The sequence below is a fragment of the Gobius niger genome, assembly GCF_951799975.1.
Source record: "Gobius niger genome assembly, chromosome: 2".
Classification (NCBI taxonomy): Eukaryota; Metazoa; Chordata; class Actinopteri; order Gobiiformes; family Gobiidae; genus Gobius; species Gobius niger.
In genome coordinates, this window is record NC_136853.1 from 47,109,679 (window position 1) to 47,133,069 (window position 23,391).

Sequence of the window (23,391 nt, forward strand, 5' to 3'; positions counted from 1 at the left end):
ACGAAATGTACAGGATTTTATTGATCAGAAACTGTCATATCGGCTGTGGAGGAGTTGCAGAGTTATGCAGTAGTTACAAGAAAACTGTAGCGTTTTGGAACATTTGCGCTACAGCTGCAGGATTCAGGAGCGGCTGAATTAGAAAAGAAAAAAAAAGTTGCCCTGCGCCCTGAGCTGTGGCTACAGGAGCATCATCAGGAGGTAAAGACTGACACACGATGGAAACGTCTCCTTAAAACTCAGATCAGACCTGGTGTTGTGGCACTTGAGGCACGTGTGGTTTATTTTGGTGTGAGGCGTAGGGCTGTGCAATTAATGGAAATTCGATTACGATTTCGATTATTACACTAGACGATCACAAAAATAGCACAATCGAGAACAAACGATTATTAAGGATGCCCTCCCGCTCGGTGTGTGTGACGCGTCTGATCAGCTGAAACACCAGCGCAGCGACAGAACTGTAAATAAAATTGTACTAATATTTTTTATACCTAACTCTTGAGATAACGCCGCTGTTCAGAGCTCACCTTGTGCTGAAGGAGAACAGCTGTTCAGAAGCCTCCACATCCTTTGCTCAGACCCTGGTTTTGTTTAGTAGAAAAGTCTAAAACTCTTCTTCAGGAGCAGATCAAGGAGCTCAAACAAACTCTGATTACTTCAGCTGCTGAGATGATGTTTCTGTTCCTTCACATTTCACTAAAGGCTCAGGCTTTGGTTTGACATAAAAACATTAGCGCTGAGTGATGATGTCATCAGGCCGCGCCGCTCTGTTGGACAGGTGTGAGGGCTGGCCAGCAGGGGGCAGGTGTGAGGGCTGGCCAGCAGGGGGCAGGTGTCCCTATAGGGTTAGTTTAGAAATGTGAGCATGTTAAAAAAAAAAAATGCTCTTATTGTCCAAAGAAAATGTCGTCCATAGTTGTTTTTTAAAATAATAATAAAAATGAATGAATAAAAAAAAGATTTTTTTTTAAGGCCACGAATAATCGTTTGAATAATTGTGATTTCAATTATTACTAAAATAATCGTGATTATTATTTTTTCTATAATCGAGCAGCCCTAGTGAGGCGTGTGCGCGTTGATCTACTGTATCAAAGTAAACCCGTGCGTAACCGACGCTCAAACAGACTTTTCAAGGCAATTTCGCTTTTGTTTTCAATTTGACGTCGATTCTAAGGAAGAAGACGAGGCAGTGGGATGTAAAGAGGAACATAATGTGAAGGCTGCCACAGAAGAGCGAGCGCTGCTTGTAATAAACCACGCCTCAGTCGCCTCTTTTCCTTAAATAACGCCCTCTCCTGGCGGCGCAGCCTTTAGCGCAAAACCTGCGCCACATGCAAGATCACGCGTGTATTATGTTGCGTTTAGAGCTGCGCACGGACTGCGCCAGTCACAAGATCTGGCCCATTAAGTGCTTTGTTTGTCATTGTACGACCGAACTACACAATAGTGTTCAGGTGTTAGTCCTGAGCAGCTTGTTATTGGAGGTGGAGGAAACTGTGTGGCTTCAGTCTCCTCTGATCCTCTGAAGCGCCCTGTTTCAGAGCGTGGTGTCCTGCACTGGTCAGCTCCTCCTTCCTCAAGAGCTTAGCAGTTCATCTGTTTCATTCTCCAGTGAACGTCCATCCAGAACAATCGGCTTATGCACAGTTTCCCCACGTGACGTCTTCCTGGACCGTCACAGACCTGGACTTCCTGTCGCTGATCGTTTACGTTCACAATGAGCAGGTCCCACGAATATAGAGAAGCTCAGGATCTGGTGAAGGACGAGTTACTGATGGAGTCACAGAAACGTGTTACAAACATCATGTTCTCTGTGAATCTGCCCCAAAGGAAACGCCAGCGCTCGTGAGGGGCGGAGCTTTATCTTAGAGCTAAAGGCTAGTGTTGAAAAATGATAATATAACATGTAAACAAGTAAATATTATTTAAACTAACAGGACCATTCTGTTTTGCGCAGCTCGTTCAAAACTTTGCGCTAGTTTTGATGTTTATTTAGCGTTAGCCGCGTTAGCCGCGTTAGCCGCGTTAGCCGCGTTAGCCTCAAGACCAAAACATGGTCAGTGCTAGATCGTCTGCTCCGGAGGGACGGTCTGCTGTGAGTTTGTATAGATCTATGAGTTGGTTTGTCTAAAAATACAAATAATCCTAACCCCTTAACTCCCACCTGAACCGAGCACGTTTTCTCCAGTTTGGCTTTACCCCAATCCAAAAGCTTCTGGAAAAAAGCAACAAAACTGAGACGAAAACAAGGATGGAAATGTGACAAAAAAGTGACGAAAAATTTATGAAAAAGTGGCAAAAATGTCACGAGAAATGGACGAAAAAATGGACGAAAAAATGACAAAAATGTGACCAAAAAATTGATTAAAAATTAACAAAAAAATGACAAAAATTTGACAAAAAAATTGATTAAAAATTGACGAAAAAATGACAAAAAATTGACCAAAAAATTGATTAAAAATTGACAAAAAAATGACAAAAATGTTTAAAAAATTAGTTGAATACCCATCTCCCTGGCCCTAACCTTAATTTGTGTCATGATATCTCACGTTTTCACAGCAGACTGTCCCTCCGGAGCAGAACATCTAGCACTAACCCAAAAACATCCACCGTTATGAACACGGAGTTTCCTCCAGTGAAGTCGTTGCGTCTCATGTAATATTTTCTAACCTGCTCCGTCACATCTGAGCTTTTACTCTCTGTCCTTCACCAGATCTTAAGCTTCATTTCTGTGGGACCTGCTCATGTTTAATGGGAAGAGAGAGCGGACAGGAAGGACAGCGTCTGGCTGACTGTCCAGGCGAATCACGTGGGGTCACTGTGCATATGGCCCATAGACGGCATGTGTGGCTTAGCTCTGAGTCTTGCCCGGGTACCTCCTCCTTTTTTGTTTCCTGCAGCTCCTCTTGTGACGCCTCCACTGTGCTGCAGGTGTGGGGGCTCTTCGGTGTTTCAGAAGAAGACGTTTGTAGGTCTCAAATGTCTTCAGTGTGTTTAAACTATGAAGTGGGATTATTTTGAAAGGATGAAATACTGTAACTCAAAATATGTTTTATATCTGAAGTTCTTCCTGACATCGTGCGTCTCTTGTGTTTCTCTTGTATTCTGAGAAAAGTGATTGAACTAAGTGTGAAATCCTACGACTGTGAACATTATTGTTTCTGTTGTTGCAGATTGAGAACCTCCTGGACCAGCTGAAAGACAAAGAGAAGCAGCTGAGTGGCCTGAAGGACAGACTGAAGTCTCTGCAGACGGACACCACCAACACGGACACCGCCCTGGGCACGCTGGAGGAGGCGCTGGCGGAGAAGGTACTGCTGTTTATGCTCCATAGGAATACACTGGGAGAGGCCAAGTGCTAACAACATCTTTGGTCGATTTTTGTGTCTGATGGAAAGCTCAAAGACCAGATAGGTACACGTCAACTCGTCTAAGTAAGGATTAAACAACTCAGGGCCGTGCATTATATGTTCCTCCTGCATTATAACGTCTAACGCGGCTCCTCGTTGTTTAATCCGCTTATACCAGGGTCCCACAAACCTAACATTTATAATAAATGTGTTTTTCATTGACTAAAGTCACTAAATCTGCCAGACTACGGGACTATTTTGTGTGGGTTATTAGCCGGTCACTGAAGGCTGGTCTCAGAGCGAGTCATTCTCCGCAGCTATTACGAGGATCTCAGTCAGGCTCAACGACACAACATCAGCACAGAATCACAACACAACAGGACTAACCCGGAAACACTTTTCCCTGGAAGGAAACACCGATATGCGCCACTCGTGGGCACCAGTTATTTACCTTATTTTTGGTCACATTTTTTGTCTTTTTTTGTCTTTTTTTTTTCATTTTTTGTCCCTCAGACCTCACACATTCTAAGAAAACGTGAGAAAATTGGCCTCGGACCAAAGATCACAAAGTGCGAGTGAGTTTTATATGAAATCATTTGTTGCTCATTAGAGACGAGTGAGAGTTGGCCTTGCACAGTCTGCACTCAGATACTCCATAACATACAGGGGCGGACTGGCCATGTGTCCATTCTGGAAGAGCACAGAGGGGCCGCCTTAACCTCTTAACTCCCGCCTGAACCGAGAGCTTTTTCTCCAGTTCAGCTTTACCCAAATCCTGTAGGCCAGAGTAACGCCTTATTTGAAAGACCTACAAAACTAAATTGATCTTCTTTCTCACATCATCAGATTTTTCTTCATCACTTTTTTGTCGGGCAGTCGTCTCATTTTTGGCAAATTTTCTTGACTTTTTTGTCACTTTTTCATCAAATTTTTCGATTTTTTTTGTCAATTTTTTTGTCAATTTTTTTGTCATTTTTTTGTCAATGTTTTGTCAATTTTTTGTCAATGTTTTGTCAATTTTTTGTCATTTTTTCTCCATTTTTTGTCCATTTTCTGCCAATTTTTTTCTCAATTTTTTGGTCAAATTTTTCTCATTTTTTTTGTCCATTTTTTGTCCATTTTTTGTCATTTTTTCTCCATTTTTTGGTCATTTTTTTCTCCATTTTTTCTCCATTTTTTGGTCAAATGTTTCTCATTTTTTCTCCATTTTTTGGTCAAATGTTTCTCATTTTTTTTGTCCATTTTTTGTCCATTTTTTGTCCATTTTTTGTCATTTTTTCTCAATTTTTCTGTCAAATTTTTCTCATTTTTTGGTCATTTTTTGGTCAATTTTTTCTCCATTTTTCTCCATTTTTTGTCCATTTTTTGTCACTTTTGTCACATTTACATCCATGTTTTCGTCTCAGTTTTGTCCCTCTTTTCACACCTTTTTTTCCAGAAGCTTTTGGATTGGGGGGTAAAGCTGGAGAAAATGTGCTCGGTTCAGGCGGGAGTTAAGGGGTTAACCGAGCTTTACCCAAATCTAAAAGCTAAAAAGAAAAGCATCAAAAATAGCGACAAAAAAAGAGGATGAAAAGAAAAACAAAAATGTGCCGGAAAAGCAGCACGAAAAGTCGACAAAAACACGACAACAAAGCAACGAAGAGGCCACAAAAACGTGACAAAAACATAACAGAAAAAAAGTGATAAAAACACAATAAAAAAGTGACAAAAACACAATAAAAAAGTGACAAAAAAGTGATGAAAAAAAAACAAAAATATGATAAAAAATGCTGATGCTGAACGTTTGTGCATGTTTTCTCTCTGCGTCGTTGGCCGAGCCGCTGGAAAGTGCCAGATTGTTTTAGTGGTTGTGAAAATTAACTCTTGTGCCAAAACATATTACATGCTTAAAATCACATCTGGCTGTCGATCCTGTGAAAACGGCCCCGTGTATAAAGTTCACTCTTCATGAAACAATAAAGCAGGACTCGTGTGTGAAAGAGAACGGCTTTTGCACTTTTGTTTCTCTTTTCACAAGATGATCTAAAATCTTCACAGATTTTTAGTAGAAATGTGACTTTATTTAACAGCGTGTGTAAACGAGATGATTGTTAGTTTAATTTGTTTTACTCTCCCTTGTGTGATCGAGTCTTTGAGGAGCTGGATGAATCACTGTCGAGTCAGATTTTGAAGGCTTATTAACCTCTTCTCCAGTTCCTTTACCCGAATCCAAAAGCTTCTTGACTGGAGCTGAGAGCTTAATGGCCAGTGTAACGCCTAGTTTGAAAGCTAAGATTATTCCTGGAGTTGTTACCACTTTTTCCACCGTATTTCTGTCACTTTTTGTTGCATTGTCTTAACTTCATTGTTGCTTTTTTGTGTGTGTTTGTCGGCTGTTGTGGCTCGGTTCATGTGGGGGTTAAGAGGTTCATTGTTGGCTACATGATGTTTTGTGGGACGATACGATATTGATAATAAGGGATCATTTATTCTTACACGTTACAATAAGCATGAAAACAAATATAACTCCTGAATAATATGTTGTGTGTTTATAAAAAAGGTCAAAAGTCACTTCAAAATCGGGTTGTATCGTAGTTTATGTTACGTATCGGAATATCGTGAGGTTAAGTGTTGCTGATGATGAGTTCGTGCTGCTGTTTAAATGACAATAACAAGTGCATTTCAGTTCTATTCTAACAAAACGTCTTCCCTTTAGGCGTTAATGATGGTCAGTTTAAAAAGTGCACTGAGCTGATTTTGAGTTAAAGCTGCTCTAAGTGATTCCGTTTTACTGATCGGGTACCGATGCTTCACCAATAAGCTCCTCTAGAGACGCCACCATGTGTGCCTCCATGTGCGCCACCATGACCAGCGCTGCACCTGCACCTCCCCCACCTTTTTATTATAATAGATCCATGCCCTCACAGCCCCTCACAGCCCCCCCACGCACCATGTAAACACAAACACGTGAACAACAGATGCTAATGTTTGAAGCAGCAGACGCAGCAACAGTTAGCGGCTAACGGTTTAGCGTTATGGCAGAAGTTTACAAAACGATCTGACCGGCTCTGATGCAGCTGAAATCCTCCTGAAATGTCCGTTTGATTCATAATCCAGTATCTACAGGAGCCTCAGGTCTTTCTCCTCCTCATGATCACAAAGCAAAGCAGCACCGGAGGAGAGGCTGAGGCGAAAAAAAAGTACTGCACTGGAAACTTAGCTCTAAATGTAATTATTAAGTTCTAAATGTCCAATAAAAGTGTCAGACTTTCATGAAAGTTTCATTTTAGCAAATAAATGTAAATCTCAAAATATTTACTTCATACAGATCTTATTTATGTGGATGAATGTGTGATTCACACAAGACTAATGAAATTTCCGTAGCTCATTGAATGCAATCAGAGCAGCGTGTGGGCTAAACAATGTGTGGGGCGACGGTGGCACAGATGGTAGAGCGGGTCGTCTCATGATCGGAAGGTCAGGAGTTCGATTCCCACCTCCTGAAAGTGGTGTATGAATGAGAGCATGAATGGGTGAGTGGATCCTTGCTGTAAAGCGCTTTGAGGGCCTAATGTAGGTGGAAAAGCGCTTTATAAGTTGAGACCATTTACCATTTAACATTTTACCAGTGTAGAGGGGAGGGGGGAGAGCCGGGGGAGGGGAGGGGGGGGTGGAGCCGGGGGAGGGGAGGGGGGGTGGAGCCAGGGGAGGGGAGGGTGGTGGTGGTGGAGCAGAGTTCACTGATGAAAACATTTCAAAAAGACATCGCTGCTCGGCAGCTTTAAATATCGGGTATTCTGCTTTTTGCAGGTATTTGTAATAACGTCTTGGGAAAATGGGAAAATGCAATATTGATCGAAAACGGCTCAAACTAAATAACCAGTTTTTCACATCCTGATTTTCAAGCGATCCTCCCATAAGCTCCTCCCACACACCTTCCTTTTGCTGAGCAGCTGTTTCAATATAGCGAAAATAAAAGTGTTTCATCTATGACCCAGTGTTACTGAAACAGAAATACTTCAGATTTACAAAACAAGCTCAAAAAAACCTGACGTTTCACCTCAAAACAAATGCAAATCTATCACTCGTCACATTGGTCTGGGACGTTTTGCTCAGTGTGTTCTTATCCTCACCTTCTTATCCTCACCTTCTTCTCCTCACCTTCTTCTCCTCACCTTCTTATCCTCACCTTCTTATCCTCACCTTCTTCTCCTCACCTTCTTCTCCTCACCTTCTTCTCCTCACCTTCTTCTCCTCACCTTCTTCTCCTCACCTTCTTCTCCTCACCTTCTTCTCCTCACCTTCTTATCCTCACCTTCTTCTCCTCACCTTCTTATCCTCACCTTCTTCTCCTCACCTTCTTCTCCTCACCTTCTCCTCACCTTCTTATCCTCACCTTCTTATCCTCACCTTCTTATCCTCACCTTCTTATCCTCACCTTCTTCTCCTCACCTTCTTATCCTCACCTTCTTCTCCTCACCTTCTTCTCCTCACCTTCTCCTCACCTTCTTATCCTCACCTTCTTATCCTCACCTTCTTATCCTCACCTTCTTATCCTCACCTTCGTGTTTCCCTGTTTTTCTCCAGGACAAAATCATCGAGCGGCTGAAGGACCAGCGGGAGAAGGAGGAGCGAGAGAAAGGCGACGAGATGGAGACCAGCAAGAAGGAGCTGAAGGACCTGAGGGAGAAGGTGTCTCAGACGCAGGCGGACCTGGCCGATCGAGAGGTAACACACGCACACACGCACACACACACACACACACACGCACAACACACACACACACACACACACACACACACACACGCACAACACACAACACACACACACACACACACACACACACACACACACGCTGAGATATTTTCTTACCTGAGCTTAGACGAGTTGATACGTACCTGTCTTTGTGCGTCTAACTTCACCCTGAGCTAGCTATAGGAATACACTGTGAGAGGCCAAATACTAACGACATCTTTGGTCGTTTTGTGTGACTGAGGGTTCACACAAAGACCAGACAGGTGCACATCAACTCGTCTAAGCTCAGGTAAGAACATATCTCCGTATGTAAAAACGGTGGCCTGTTCCTTTAACTCATTGACTGCCAATGACTTATATAGACGTCAATGGGAACGGCTGCAGCGAAGCCTTGAGCATGTCTGGTGTTAAAATCTTAGTTGTAGTTCTTTTATTGAGTCACTGGGTGGCAGCATTGCTCTTTGGATGCGATCACTGTTTTGCTTAATTAAAAAAAGCTTGTTTTCTCAGCTTTTTGGTCAGAAAACAGCATTTTGGGTGATTTCCAACTAAAGAATGGAAAGAGGTGCTTTTTTAGATGAAAGAAGGGAGTCTGATCTTTCTTTTGGTGGGTTTCGTGTTTCGTTACATAGACCTACACCTACATTTTCTGTGAGTCAAAATCCTGAAAAACCTCTGGCAGTGGGAGCTTCTGATTTGAAAATGTCTGGCAGTCAATGAGTTAACGGCTGGTGTACACTTAGACTAGGCTACAGGAGGCGTGTGTTTGGCTGAGCTAAGTGCTGCATGCTAGCAGTGTTTGTTTCTGCAGAAAAGTGCAGGGAAAGTCCTGTAAAACACGGAGTTGGACAGGCTCAGTCCTGCAGTGCGGCGTTGATGGGACACTGACCCAGATCCTCAGGAGGCTCACTCTGCAGCCGACCAGAACATGTCGGTCGTAGCTCGTCTTTGTTCGTGTGACGGCTCTATTTTAAATCAAATCAAATCAAAATCAAAACAACTTTATTCATCCCAATGGGCAGTTCTGTTCACTGCTCTCTGGTCATAAAAAACAGTAAATGGAGACACATACGACCATATACAGACGTCCTGAACTGTAAGAGCATCAGGACACAAGGGGACCGGGAAAAATCAGAGTAAAGTGCGACCGCAAGACATGGTTTTGTTGACCCAAAATCGATGGAGTCTTTTGGACGACTCTTTTCTTCCAGAGTGAGGCGAGGTCTTCAAAACACACACCAGGAATCTGACTCCACACTTTGACAATGTGGTTCAGACGGTTCTGATTTTCCACAGACCGGCGTCAAACCAGCAAATAAAAGAAAAGGTTAAGACACTTTCAATAAAAGAATGATAAAAGTTACTTAAAGTATTTGCTGATGCATTAAAAGAGTTCAGTTTCCTCATCAGGTGAACTCGCTGATGTCCACGTTTGACACTTTGCTCTGTGTTTTTATCAAACCGTAGAGAGGAATCAAAACCAGTCCCCAAGTCCTTAAAAGAGTCGACCTTTTCCCCGTGGATATCCCCGCCTCACTGCACGACCTACAAACTAAGATTTTGAGCTACGATACTTTCCCCACAACGAGTATTTGTTCATCGCAGACGGCCGACAACAGTGTCCACGAGTGACGGGCGAGTGAAGCCTTTCAACACTTTGAGGCTTTCCTGCAGAAAAGTGTCGTCTCTGAGCTGCTTCATTCTGTTTGAACTCTGACCTCTTGTGGACAAACTTTATTATTGCAACTTCTCATAAACACGACTGAACCAACAGATCATGTGGAAGAGAAGTTTCAAACAGACGTGGGTGGTTTTATATTAATGTTTGATCAAATGAATCATAGGCCGATAAATAAGGGTCATTTTCTGTGTAACGTGGGTCTGTGGGCGGAGCTCCAGTGGGCGGAGCTCCAGTGGGCGGAGCTCCAGTGGGCGGGGCCTCAGTCACTCTGCTGCTCAAAGGCAGGACATGAATGAATCTTTTTACTTCATTCAGTCAGAGCTCCTTTTGGCTCTATTTGCTGCAGATGCTCCTCACGTTTCCCTCGCCTGATCAGCTCCTGCTTTAGCATCTGTTCAAACGCAGGACATTCAAGTTTCAAGTGTAATGGTTTTGTAAAGCCCAATATCACAACAGAAGTCCCTCACAGCTGCACCAAACATTAAGGCGATACAACAGAGCAATAAATATGACAATTAAAAGTTCAGGTGAATCCAGGCAAATATAATGTCCAATAGGAGGCAGCGACGAGCGGCGTGGGCGTCCCCCGTCCTTAGACTCTCCAGCACGGCAAGGAAAAACTCAAAAACCCGGCAGGAGAAAAGAGAAACCTTGGGGAGAACCACAGAAGGAGAGATCCACTCCCATGGACGGACAGGCTATAGAGACCCAGGGCCGAAGGATCCCTCAGCAGACGGGTCGAGATCACAGACCGTCCAGTCCTCAGATTCCAGAATGCCAGTTCCTCCGTTCGATCTAGACAGGCACTCCCGAGGGGGGGGACAGGAGACACCATGTGAATAGTGATGAACAGACTACAGATAAATTAAATATTGTATCATGATAAGAAAGTCTGCAGTAAGAAGAAGAGGATAGCGCTCAGTGGACCGTACTTCCCACAGCAGTGTTTCTCCTGAGGCAGCTTTACTTCAGGCTGTGTGTTAGAGCTTTACTTCAGGGTCAGAGCTTTACTTCAGGCTGTGGGTTAGTGCTTTACCTAACTGACCTGATTATAAGCTCATTCTCAGAGGTACGTTTTAAGCCTAGTCTTAAATGTAGGGACTGTGTCTGCTTCTTTAACGTGGGCTGGGAAAGGCAGGACATGAATGAATCTTTTTACTTCATTCAGTCAGAGCTCATTTTGGCTTTACTTTGCTGCAGATGCTCCTCACGTTTCCCTCGCCTGATCAGCTCCACGCCTGCTTTAGCATCTGTTCAAACGCAGGACTTTGTAAAGAATAAGAAAATACAAAATGTGATCTGCCCACTGCTGTTTCGCCGCATGAACGCAGTTAAACGGGAAATGGGAGAAACACAGCGCATTTATTTATCTATCACTAATGATTTACATCATTATATGGACGAGGAAACATCCGTTGTTTAGGCCTCGCCGCTAAAGGCAGCTCAGTGAGAGTCATGTGACACAAGCATCTGCCTCTGGAAGAGCGATACGAGCCCTGGAGCACCATCACTATCGTACACCCGACATAAAAGCCGCCTTTAGTTATCGCTCCAAACGGGAGTCCTGAAACGGCGATGATATATTGGTTCATTTCAGTCTCCTACGCGTTAAACTTCATGGGAAACTTGCTGAGTCCAGACATTCCTGCCTCTGCGTCTAAATGTCTCTGTGGTTTCTTGTGACAACAGGGTCTACGGTTGTAAATATATAAGCGTCGGACACAGTGAGGGCGCTGTGAGCTCAGTCTAACCCCACGGTCCTGGAGCTTTGTCAGTCATGGGTAAAATTACACGTCTCTGTCTCTCCGGTTCCCCTGGTTCGTGTTCCGCCGCCTTCTGCCATAAAAGGTAAAGCGCCCAAAAATAGGACCAAAGCGAAGCGTTCTGGACGGGACAGAGGTCACTGAAGAGGTCGGCAAAACAAGGGATGAGGTCAGCCGCTGTCTGGAGGTCTCAATGTCATTTCATTCTTTGTGACGTCCAATAAGGAGTCACTGCCCAATCAGGACGCGCTCTGTAGAAGCAGGCTTTAATTCTGTGTTTTATGTGCGTCTCTGTCCCCTCCAGGCCTCTCTGTTGGACCTAAAGGAGAAAGCATCTTCCATGGCCTCCTCTGCTGTGAAGAGGGACAACCGGCTCAAGACCCTGGAGATCAGCCTGGAGCAGAAGAAGGAGGAGTGCATCAAACTGGAGAACCAGCTCAAGAAGGTTAAACACTGCAAACACTAACACCACAAGTTATGGAAGGACAAAAAGAATCATGGCCGTTCTCTTGGATATATTCTGATTTAGTAGCTAAATGTCTTAGAGCAGTTGCAGTGAATGGAATTTAGTGTCTCATCAATCGGGAAAAGCATTGAACTGTTTGTAGAACCCTCTGGTCCTTAGTCCCTCATGAACCCACCTCAGTTTGGCACCTGGAGAATCTGCATGTGGATGTTAGAGGTGTATGTATATTTTATTTAACTTTATTTATACGGCTCTTCACAACGTAAGTAGAAGCTCTGTTGATTTGAATGGGATTTCCCAACGTTCTCCCGGTCATTATTTCCTGATAAAGTTCCTCTGAGTTGGTGCTTTCATATCACTCCGCACGTACGTAGCAGCGACACTATCTGTCCCGTCACTGAGAGAGAAGTCGGGGAATCGTGAGTCTGACTTTCAACTTACCCAGAGATTCACCACCATTCCTCCAACTGCGCCTTCAGCTAAGTAGCTAGGCTAGCTGCTAGCCTTGCTACTTCTAGCCTAGCAAAACGTTGCCGAGCAACGCGCAAACTTTTGGGAACTATTTGTCGCGGAAGTCATTAAATAAACCTTTGGACCTTCATAAAAGTGTACGAAGTTTATGTTGTGTGTGTTCAGTTGCAAATGGCCGAATAATAAGCGGATCATGTATAAAACGCTGGTGATTATCGGGAAAATAAGCACCTTCAGGACGAACCGGACCCCGACCAGCGTTCTATACATTTTCCCTTACATATCTGGTATCACTTTATTTTACACTGCCTTGATACATTGCACCTAACTAAATTTCGAACAATACTCTGTAATAACTTGTACCTATATAGTCCGTACACAATGGAATAACTTGTATTAGTACTTTGTAAGTACATAGTGTAATAGGACACGAGACCCTCACGGTTTGGGCTTAAGATTAGGGTTAGAATTATGTCTTATTACATGATGTACCTACAAACTACAAATACACATTATTCCATTGTGTATCTAGCTTTTATTACACTCTATTGTTACAGAGACCATTAAATTTACTACATTTAGTTACCCAAAGTAAAGCATCACTTTTAACAAAAGGCAAGTTTATTTGTTGAGCACAATTCATACACAAGGCAATTCAAAGCTTCACAGTTGCATAAATATAAGAAAGCAAATAGAATCAATAAAAACATCAACATAAAATTAATCAATTACAGTAAAAGGCGAGAGTGCAGATAAAACACTTTCAGTTATATACTTCAGCCTGGATTTGAACATTGTCAGAGTCGAGGCCTGTCTCACATCCTCCTTCAAAGCCGTCGCGCCCCGACTTTGGAATAAACTTCCTCTTGACTTGCGCTCATTGGAGTCAGCAGCTGCCTTCAAAAAGCGCCTAAAAACCCATCTGTTTGAGAAAGCATTCGAGTCCGGCTGATGTAATACTGACACCACTTGTATAATGAATACTGAATTCTGAACTTTGAATTATTGCAATGAATATGCTGGTTTATAATTATGTTTTAACACTGTGAAGCGCTTTGTGACTCTGCGTCTGTGAAAGGCGCTATACAAATAAAGTTTACTTACTTACTTACTTACATCCTCGTGAAGACTGTTCCAGATTTTAGGTTTAGCCTCACCATGTTTAGTCCTGACTGGGAACCACCAGGAGGCCCCTCCCCGAGATGGTTCATACGGCTGTGACATGTCAGAGATGGACTTTGGTGCTAAACCATGAACGGTCGTCTATTATTCTGTTCTCTGAGCGACGGGAAGCCAGTGCAGAGACCGGAGCACTGGACTAATATGGTCGTATTTCCTGGTTCTGGATGTTCTGCAGCTCTGACGTTTAGAGAGGCCAGTGGATCAGTCTCTCTAACAGTGTTCATTTTGACAACATATTTTATTTTAGTTTTAGTTTTAGTCTTTTGACTGAAATGTAAGTTAATTTTAGTCGAGATTTAGTCAAAAAAATCTTTTCAATTTTAGTCTAGTTTTAGTCGACTAAATTTAAGCCTAATTGAGTGGACTTTGCATTGATAATATTGATTCTAATCATGTTTAATGTTGTTCCTCTGCTTCATGTTTCTGCTCCACATGAACAAAGCTCAGAGCTGATCCTTTAAACATGATCTGAGGCTCTTTCAGACGCTCAATACAAGTGTGGATGATTTTAGTCTCTCCTTTTCAGTTTTATTTAGTCTGATTTTAGTCGACTCAAATATCTGGACATTTTAGTCACAGTTTTAGTCTCATGAGAAACTTTTAATTTAGTTTTAGTCCAATTTTAGTCACAAAAATATCACTTTGACTAAAATTAGGACTAAATATTTTAGTCGATGACATTATCACTGCTCTCTAAGTCTGGTTTAGACACTGTTCCTCTGATCTTAGCCATGTTTTTCAGATGGTAAAAAGCTGCTGATCGATTTATCCTCCTCCGTATATTATTGAACAACCAGGTCTATGAAGTTTTTGTGCTGTACCTTTGTCATGGCACACGCTGCACTGTCATTCAATCTGTTTTCACAACATCCAGTTATCAGTCCGACATCACGCCGCGCTCACAGGTCTGAAACTCCGACACCTCCACCGTTTCCGAGGTGTCGTGTGCTGTTCTACGTGTGAGTCTGTTTGAACACGTCAGGTTCAGTCTGCAGGACGGAGCACGTGTGAAGTCTCGCTGACGGGTTCACAGTGTTTTTATATCGTGGAGGAGACGTCAGTGCACCGCCCTCATGCGCCGCCGCCATCACATAACCATCGACCATGAAAGAACAGAGTCAGTTCAAAATATGATGAATGTGTGGCAAGAAATATAAAGACTCCAGACAGAAGCTAAGCCACATATAACACACACACACATACAATAAGTACATGTGTGTGTGTGCATTGGTGATCTTCTTTTTCCACACTGAGATATGTTCTTACCTGAGCTGTGACGAGTTCTTTAGGACCTGTCTGATCTTCAGTCACGTAAACACAGCGCAGACGGCGTTAGCATTTAGCCTCTCCCTCTCTCCTCTATAGCTCCAAAACAGGTCAAGATAGAAGCTACCAAGCTCTTCCACGTTTCCCCTATTTAAATATGGTTACGTGAAGTGTTCCACTACAAAGTATAATTACACACAATTAAACAATGTGGATTTTCTAAGCGGATAAAAGGGACTATATTGGCTTGTTGCACGGTGTGGCTATGCTAGCTCCTCTGACCTGAAGGTGTGAGCGCCTGGACTTCCTGTCTGTTTTCTTTTCCTGGAATAATAATCATATTTTCTAAAGATTATGTTGTGGGCGGTGAGTTCCCGGTCGATGATCATTTTTTGTGTGTTCAAATCATGAAGTTCAGATCAGAGACGCCTGTGATCATGAAGGATTGAGAGTTTGTCTTGAAGCTAAAGGCTAACATGCTATAAAAATATATATAAAGGCACTGTTTCAAGTTGTGTAAAGCATTAAGCCCTTAACTCCCACCTGAACCGAGCACGTTTTCTCGACGAAAACAATGATGGAAAAGTGGCAAAAATGTCACAAAAATGTCACAAGAAATTGACAAAATAATGACCAAAAAATTACTAAAATGTGATAAAAAATGTGACAAAAAAATTGCAAAAATGTGATAAAAAAGGGACAAAAAATTGATGAAAAAGTGGCAAAAATGTGATAAAAATGTGATAAAAATGTGACAAAAAAAATTACAAAAATATGATAAAAAATTGACGAAAAAATTAAAAAGAAAAAGTGACCAAAAAATGACAAAAAAGTGACAAAAATGATGGCAAAAAAAATCTGATGACGTGAGGAAAAAAGATCCTCTCGGTTTAGGCGGGAGTTAAGAGTTTAAATTAGCCTCTAGCTTCAAGACAAACTCCCTGATCCTCACAAACATAAACGTATATATATTTCTACCAGGAACTCACTGGTCTGAGCTAATCCTAATGGAAATGAATACGAACAGGAAGTACTAGCGCCCACAGCTTCAGCTCAGAGGAACTAGCGTAGCCACATTGTGCAACAAGCCAATTGTAAGGCGTAATAATACCAGGAGTAGTTTGGCATCCGTTCAGTAAAGTGAAGATATTACTGCGCGGATTTCAAACTACTCCTGGTATTATAAAACGTGGAAGAGCTTGGTAGCGTCTATCTTGACCTGTTTTGGAGCTATAGAGGAGAGAGGGAGAGGCTAAATGCTAACGCCGTCTGCGCTGTGTTTACGTGACTGAAGATCAGACAGGTCCTAAAGAACTCGTCACAGCTCAGGTAAGAACATATCTCAGTGTGGAAAAACACCGGCCTGTTCCTTTAAGTTTTTTGTTGTTTTATGACATTGTTTTCTTGCCCATAACAGACTCTGTAGTGATGGGATTTACGGTTCTTTACTGGGAGCCGAGTCTTCAGGATCCGTTCATTTCAGCCGTCCTAAAGACTGGCTCTTTTTAAAATAAAACTTTAAAAACGCAAACCAGATAACTCACAATATCTAAGACGCGATCGATGAAAGGCACTTCTTTGATTTTTACAATGGGACTGATATTCACGGTTTGAAAAAGTTTTTTTTTTTTCTTTTTTAATCATGATGACGTAACGATGACGAGCTAAAAATGGCTCTTTGGGAACTAAAACCTGACGAGCCGTTTGTGAGTTTACGTTAATGAGATGAAAGTGGTTGGTCAGAGCTTGTGTGCAGAGCGGGAGAAACACTTGGGTCACGATTACTGTGAGGAAAAATATTGCAATTTTGCGATTATTCACAGTTCGCAAAATTAAAGGTGAAAATTAAAGGCAACTTTTGAAGTGAAAAAAAAAACTTAAAAGGGGGGGTATTATGCAAAATTGACTTTTTCCAGCTTTCCATCATGTTATTCTGTCACTCCCTCATTAAAAACATGGCTGAAGTGTTGCCTTGGCACATTCACGTATTTGTGAGTAATCTGTAAAAACTCTGATGGCGGCCATTTTAGGGATAGGTTATTGTCACATTTTTGTTGAATTTTTTTCACTTTTTTGTTGATTTTTTTGTCACTTTTTTGTTGAATTTATGTCATTTTTTGTTGATTTTTTGTCACTTTTTTGTTGAATTTTTGTCACTTTTTTGTTGATTTTTTGTCACTTTTTTGTTGAATTTATGTCATTTTTTGGTTGAATTTTTGTCACTTTTTTGTTGATTTTTTTGTCACTTTTTTGTTGAATTTATGTCACATTTTTGTTGAATTTTTGTCATTTTTTTGTTGAATTTTTGTCACTTTTTGTTGAATTTTTGTCACATTTTTGTTGAATTTTTGTCATTTTTTTGTTGAATTTTTGTCACATTTTTGTTGATTTTTTTGTCACTTTTTTGTTGAATTTATGTCATTTTTTGTAGAATTTTTGTCACTTTTTTGTTGAATTTTTGTCACTTTTTGTTGAATTTTTGTCACATTTTTGTTGAATTTTTGTCATTTTTTTGTTGAATTTTTGTCACATTTTTGTTGAATTTTTGTCACATTTTTGTTGAATTTTTGTCACATTTTTGTTGAATTTTTGGCTGATGGCGGCCATTTTAGGGATAGGTTTGCCTGAGTCCTCCTAGGAACGCCCCCACTACTTAGCTGAAGGTGCAGTTGGAGGAGGTGGTGAATCTCTGGGTAAGTTGAAAGTCAGACTCACGATTCCCCGACTTCTCTCTCAGTGACGGGACAGATAGTGTCGCTGCTACGTACGAGCGGAGTGATATGAAAACACCAACTCCGTTACCATCGGCAGCGTCATTATTTTATTCAGAGGTGCTTTATCAGAAAATAATGACCGGTAGAACGTTGGAAAATCCCATTCAAATCAACGGAGCTTCTACTTACGCTGTGAAGAGCCGTGTAATAAGTTATTTTAAATGCACAATAGTCAAAATTATTCTATGGACACAGACATTTATATGGTTAGTCTGGTGTTATAAGTGATTTGCCTCATGTTTTAATGCAGGCTAGCTGATACCATAGACATGCACTAGCCTTGCATTAGCCTAGCACCACGAAACTCTTCAAACATAAGTGCATGAATAACAAAAAAAATATCTCCAGAAAATCAGCAACACTCTGGATAAGGAGGAAATGAGGCCCTGTGTCAAACATCCTGAAACATCCCTTTAAGTAGAACCTGCAGTTACGCGTAAGACCTGAGGCGGCAGTCGTGAGCATAACATTCTGAATGTTTCCTCAGGCTCAGAACGCGGCGGCCGAGTCCCAGGACAACACGGAGCTGACGGACCAGATCTCGGCCCTGGAGCAGGAGGTGTCTCGGTACAAGGACGAGGCGGCCAAGGCCCAGACGGAGGTGGAGCGGCTGCTGGACATCCTCCGAGAGATGGAGAACGAGAAGAACGACAAGGAGAAGAAGATCAACGAGCTGGAGAGGTGAGATTCATCCTTTTGTTGTTTGATTTGGGGGTTTCAGCATCAGCCGTGGTCTTTACCAGAGCTCCTCAAACGGGGCATCTTCTGGACCCGCTTTCATCCCATCATGACAAGCTTTTCTTTTACTGTCGTTAACCTGGTAGGACAAGCCTCAACCCACATGGAAATCCTTTATCTGAATCCACAGAGAATTTAGCAGATCTCAGGAAAATAACTCTTTATTTTCAAATGACTCCCCCGGACGGCGTGTTTCACTGGGATAAACAGTGAGAAGACTTTCATAACGGTCTGTAGGACGATCCAGTGTGTGTTAAAGGAACAGGCCAGCGTTTTTACAGACTGAGACATGTTCTTACCTGAGCTTAGACGAGTTGATGTGTACCTGTCTGTAGGGCTGCTCCATTATTAGAATAATCACGATTATTTTAGTCACAATTAAAATCACGATTATTCAAACGATTTTTAAAAAAAGTCTTTATTTTATGTATATATTTATTAATAAAAACTATGCTGAATATTTTCTTTTCAAGTTTTCCTCGATTAAGGAGAGGTCTCTGTTTCACACCTGCCCCCTGCTGGCCGGCCCTCACACCTGCGCAAGTAAACTGAGCAGCGCGGCCTGATGACAACATCACTCAGCGCCGTTTGTTTTCATATCAGACAAAAGCCTGAGCCACGGCACGAGAAATGAGAAGGAAAATAATCCCAGCGCCGTGAAATAATGCAAGTCTGCTTTAAAAAACAAAACAAACAAAAAAAAAACGTTTTTTTTTCTCGATTATGCTAATTTTGTAATCGTTTAGTGTAATAATCGAAATTGTAATTGCATTTCGATTAATTGCACAGCCCCGTCTGGTCTTTGTGCCCGTGGAAGAGCGTGGCAGCTTCTAACTTCACCCCCGTTTGGAGCCATAGGAATACACTGGGAGAGGCTAAATGCTAACAACAGCTTTGGTCTTTTTGAGTGACTGAGAGCACACACAAAGACCAGACAGGTACACATCAACTCGTCTAAGCTCAGGTAAGAACAGATCTCAGTGTGGGAAAACTGTGGCCTGTTCCTTTAAACTAATGAGTAACGGCTTGAGGGGAAGTGACGGCGGCTCCGAGTCAAAGTTTGGGCTCGAACTAGGGCTGAACGATATGGACTAAATTTCATATCTCGATATTCATGCCAGATATGTCGATATCGATATAACTCTGGGTGAGGTGAAAACCAAACATTTCCAGGAAAAAAGAAACATAATCCAAAAGAAACATAATCCAAAAGAAACATAATCCAAAAGAAACATAATCCAAAAGAAACATAATCCAAAAGAGTGCAGTTTCATTATGAAAGTCTATATTGTTTATATCTTGCTTTTTCGATTTGAATGTTTTTAATGTTTATATCTCGATATCGATACGATAACGATACATCTTTCAGCCAAGATCTGATTTCTCACTTAACCAAGTGCATTTTCTCCGGTTCAGCTTTACCCAAATCTACAAAACTCATGGAAACGGAGCTCATTCCTCGCGTTGTCGTCAGTTTTTTAAAACTTTTTCTTTCATTGCCATTTTAATAATAATAATAATGCATTGGTTTTATATAGCACTTTTCTGGACACAAAGACGCTTTACATTGCATTATTCATTCACTCCATTCACTTAATGCGTTTTTGTCACGTTTTGTTGCTGTTTTGTGGCTTTTTCAAGACGCTTTTAGATTTGGGTAAAGCCAAACTGGAGAAAATGTGCTCAGTTCAGGCGGGGGTTAAGAGGTTTTACACTTATTAGAATTTTTACTTCTATGAGATTTGTCCATTTCTCCCTGTGTGAAAGTGTTTTAATGGAATCTTTCATTTAACAAGCGATTTATCCATAAGTACTTTACATACAAGTACTTTACATATAAGTACTTTACATATAAGTACTTTACATATAAGTGCTTTACATATAAGTACTTTACATATAAGTGCTTTACATATAAGTACTTTACATATAAGTACTTTACATATAAGTACTTTACATATGAGTACTTTACATTTAAGTACTTTACATAGAAGTACTTTACATATAAGTACTTTACATATAAGTACTTTACATATAAGTACTTCACATTGTTTGCATCTCTCATGTTGATTCCTGTGTGCATTAACGCTAATCCCTCAGCATTCTGTCTTCTCTCCACTGCTCTTTTCTCCCCGTTTATTTCCTCCCTTGCTTTGTGTTCGACCATAAATCACGTTTTGATTCCTTTCCTCCTTCTGCCACACGTATGTTCCAACTCCCGACGTGTTTCTTACTTTGAGCGCGGTTTTTTACATCTTTGTGTTCGGAACCTCATCCGCTCAAAAAGAGGTCCTCATCTTCAGAGGACTCAAACCCCGCCCCCCGCCTCCCAGCAGCCAATGGGGGGGCTGGTGTGGGACTACCTGGGCACGTGAGTGGCTTAGTGGACGTGTCAGTCGACTCACTTTGCTTGTCAAACGATGTGAGAGCGCCCCCATGTGGAAAACAAAGCACAAAACGAAACAAATACATGTGTAATAGTGTAATAGTGTAATTCTGCTGTGAGTTTGTATAGATCTATGAGTTGGTTTGTCTAAAAATACAAATAATCCTAATGCTTAAGGTTAACCCCTTAACTCCCGCCTGAACCGAGCACAGTTTCTCCAGTTTGGCTTTACCCCAATCCAAAAGCTTATGGAAAAAAGGGTGTGAAAATAGCAACAAAACTGAGACGAAAACAATGATGGAAATGTGGCAAAAATGTCATTAAAATGTCACAAAAAATGGATAAATAAATGACAAAAAAATGACAAAAAAATTGATGGAAAAAAAAGACAAAAATGTGACGAAAATGTGACGAAAAAATGGACGAAAAAATGACAAAAATGTGACAAAAATGTGACAAAAATGTGACAAAAATGTGACAAAAAATGTGACAAAAATGTGACAAAAATGTGACAAAAAAATGACAAAAATGTGACAAAAAAATTACAAAAATGTGACAAAAATGTGACAAAAATGTGACAAAAATGTGACAAAAATGTGACAAAAAATGTGACAAAAAAATGTGACAAAAATGTGACAAAAATGTGACAAAAAAAATGACAAAAATGTGACAAAAAATGACAAAAATGTGACAAAAATGTGACAAAAATGTGACAAAAAATGACAAAAAATGACAAAAAAAAGACAAAAAAATCGATGAAAAAAACAATAAACAATGATGGAAATGTGACAAAAAAGTGAGAAAACATTGACAAAAAAGTGACGAAAAATGTATGAAAAAGTGGCAAAAATGTCACAAAAGTGTCACAAGAAATTGACAAAAAAATTGACAAAAAAATGTCAAAAATGTGACAAAAATTTTATAGAAAATTGACGAAAAAATGACAAAATGTGACAAAAAATTACCAAAAAATTACTAAAAAGTGACAAAAATATGACAAAAAAAATATACAAAATTTACGAAAAAATTGATGAAAAAATGACAAAAATGTGATAAAAAATTACAAAAAAGTTACAAAAATGAGTTGAACACCCAACAAACAAATGTTGGGAAAAAAGTCTGATGACGTGAGGAAAAACATCCTCTGGGTTCAGGCGGGAGTTAAGAGGTTAAACCATTTCCCTGGCCCTAACCTTAGTTTGTGTCATGATATCTCACGTTTTCACAGCAGACTGTCCCTCCGGAGCAGAACATCAGGCACTAACCATTTCTAAATCGTGCTAAAGTTTTCCACATGGGACAGAAGTGGGAATGTTCACTAATAAACACTAGGGCTGCACAATACATCTTTAACAGTCTAGTTACGTTAGTGTTTGTTTGACTCATTTATAACAGATACTTTCTCTTTTATTCTGTTTTTTATTTCCTATTCATAGATTTTTGGGGTTTAAAGGGATGTTTCAGGATGTTTGACATAGGGCCTCATGTCCTCGTTAATTATATTGTAATTCATGCAGTTCTTATATTTGAAGAGTTTCGTGGTGCTAGGCTAATGCAAGGCTAGTGCATGTCTATGGTATCAGCTAGCCTGCATTAAAAACAGTGTGACCCGCTCCACAGAGCACCTGAGGCAAATCACTGATAACACCAGACTAACCATATACATGTCTGTGTCCATAGAGTCATGTTTGGAATATAACTGACCTGCATCACATGAATGAGCGCATTTTGAGGGAGTATTTTCTCGCAGATCACTCCGCCGCCGCGTAGCTTATACAACCACGAAGCTGATGCTGCTCAAATATAAGTTATTTTAAATGCAAAATGGTTAAAATGACTCTATGGACACAGACATGTATATGGTTAGTCTGGTGTTATCAGTGATCTGCCTCAGGTGCTCTGTGGAGCGGGTCACACTGTTTTTAATGCAGGCTAGCTGATACCATAGACATGCACTAGCCTTGCACTAGCCTAGCGCCACAAAACTCTTCAAACATAAGAACTGCATGAATTACAAAAGAAACATCTCCATAAATCAGCAACACTCTGGATAACGAGGAAATGAGGCCCTATGTCAGAAACCCTGAAACATCCCTTTAAGTGAGAACACTTTTGTGTAATGGTTCGAAATGCCAAACCCCAAGTGGTGCAAAAGCTACAAACCCCTGTAAATGTCAAACACGCGGCCCGCGGCCCAAATCTGGACCGCAATATATTTTTCTCGTCCCTCAAGATGATTTGTTTTTGTCAACAAAGAAATGGACAACACGGCCAACCATAACATGACACTTTCTTTGCTCAGCTGATCATGTGCAGGTACACGCTCCAACCACATGGTGTCACAAACACACCGATCCAAGGATGTTTGACAGAGGGCCTCATTTACTAATTATCCAGCGTGATTTCTGATTTCTGGAGATATACATATTTTTTTAACTCATGCAGTCCTTATATTTGAAGAGTTTAGCGGTGCTAGGCTAATGCTAGGCTAGTGCATGTCTATGGTAACTAGTCGCCTGCATTAAAAACCTCTTATTATACGGCTCTTCACAACGTAAGCAGAAGCTCCGTTGATTTGAA

General features: G+C 41.1%; 1 protein-coding gene across 2 annotated transcripts in view; it reads left to right on the top strand.

The window, feature by feature from the left end:
• LOC306960088 (ELKS/Rab6-interacting/CAST family member 1-like) overlaps nucleotides 1–23,391 on the top strand; it is a gene marked incomplete at its 3' end in the record, with an annotated part of 300,396 nt that overhangs the window by 55,093 nt on the left and 221,912 nt on the right. For both annotated transcript variants that reach the window (XR_013792655.1, XM_079552392.1), the window contains exons 10-13: nucleotides 3,174–3,311; nucleotides 7,920–8,060; nucleotides 11,836–11,976; nucleotides 18,178–18,371. Coding sequence is in view for 1 of the 2 variants with exons in the window: in XM_079552392.1 (XP_079408518.1) it covers nucleotides 3,174–3,311; nucleotides 7,920–8,060; nucleotides 11,836–11,976; nucleotides 18,178–18,371 (614 nt within the window). The remainder of the gene's footprint in view (nucleotides 1–3,173; nucleotides 3,312–7,919; nucleotides 8,061–11,835; nucleotides 11,977–18,177; nucleotides 18,372–23,391) is intronic.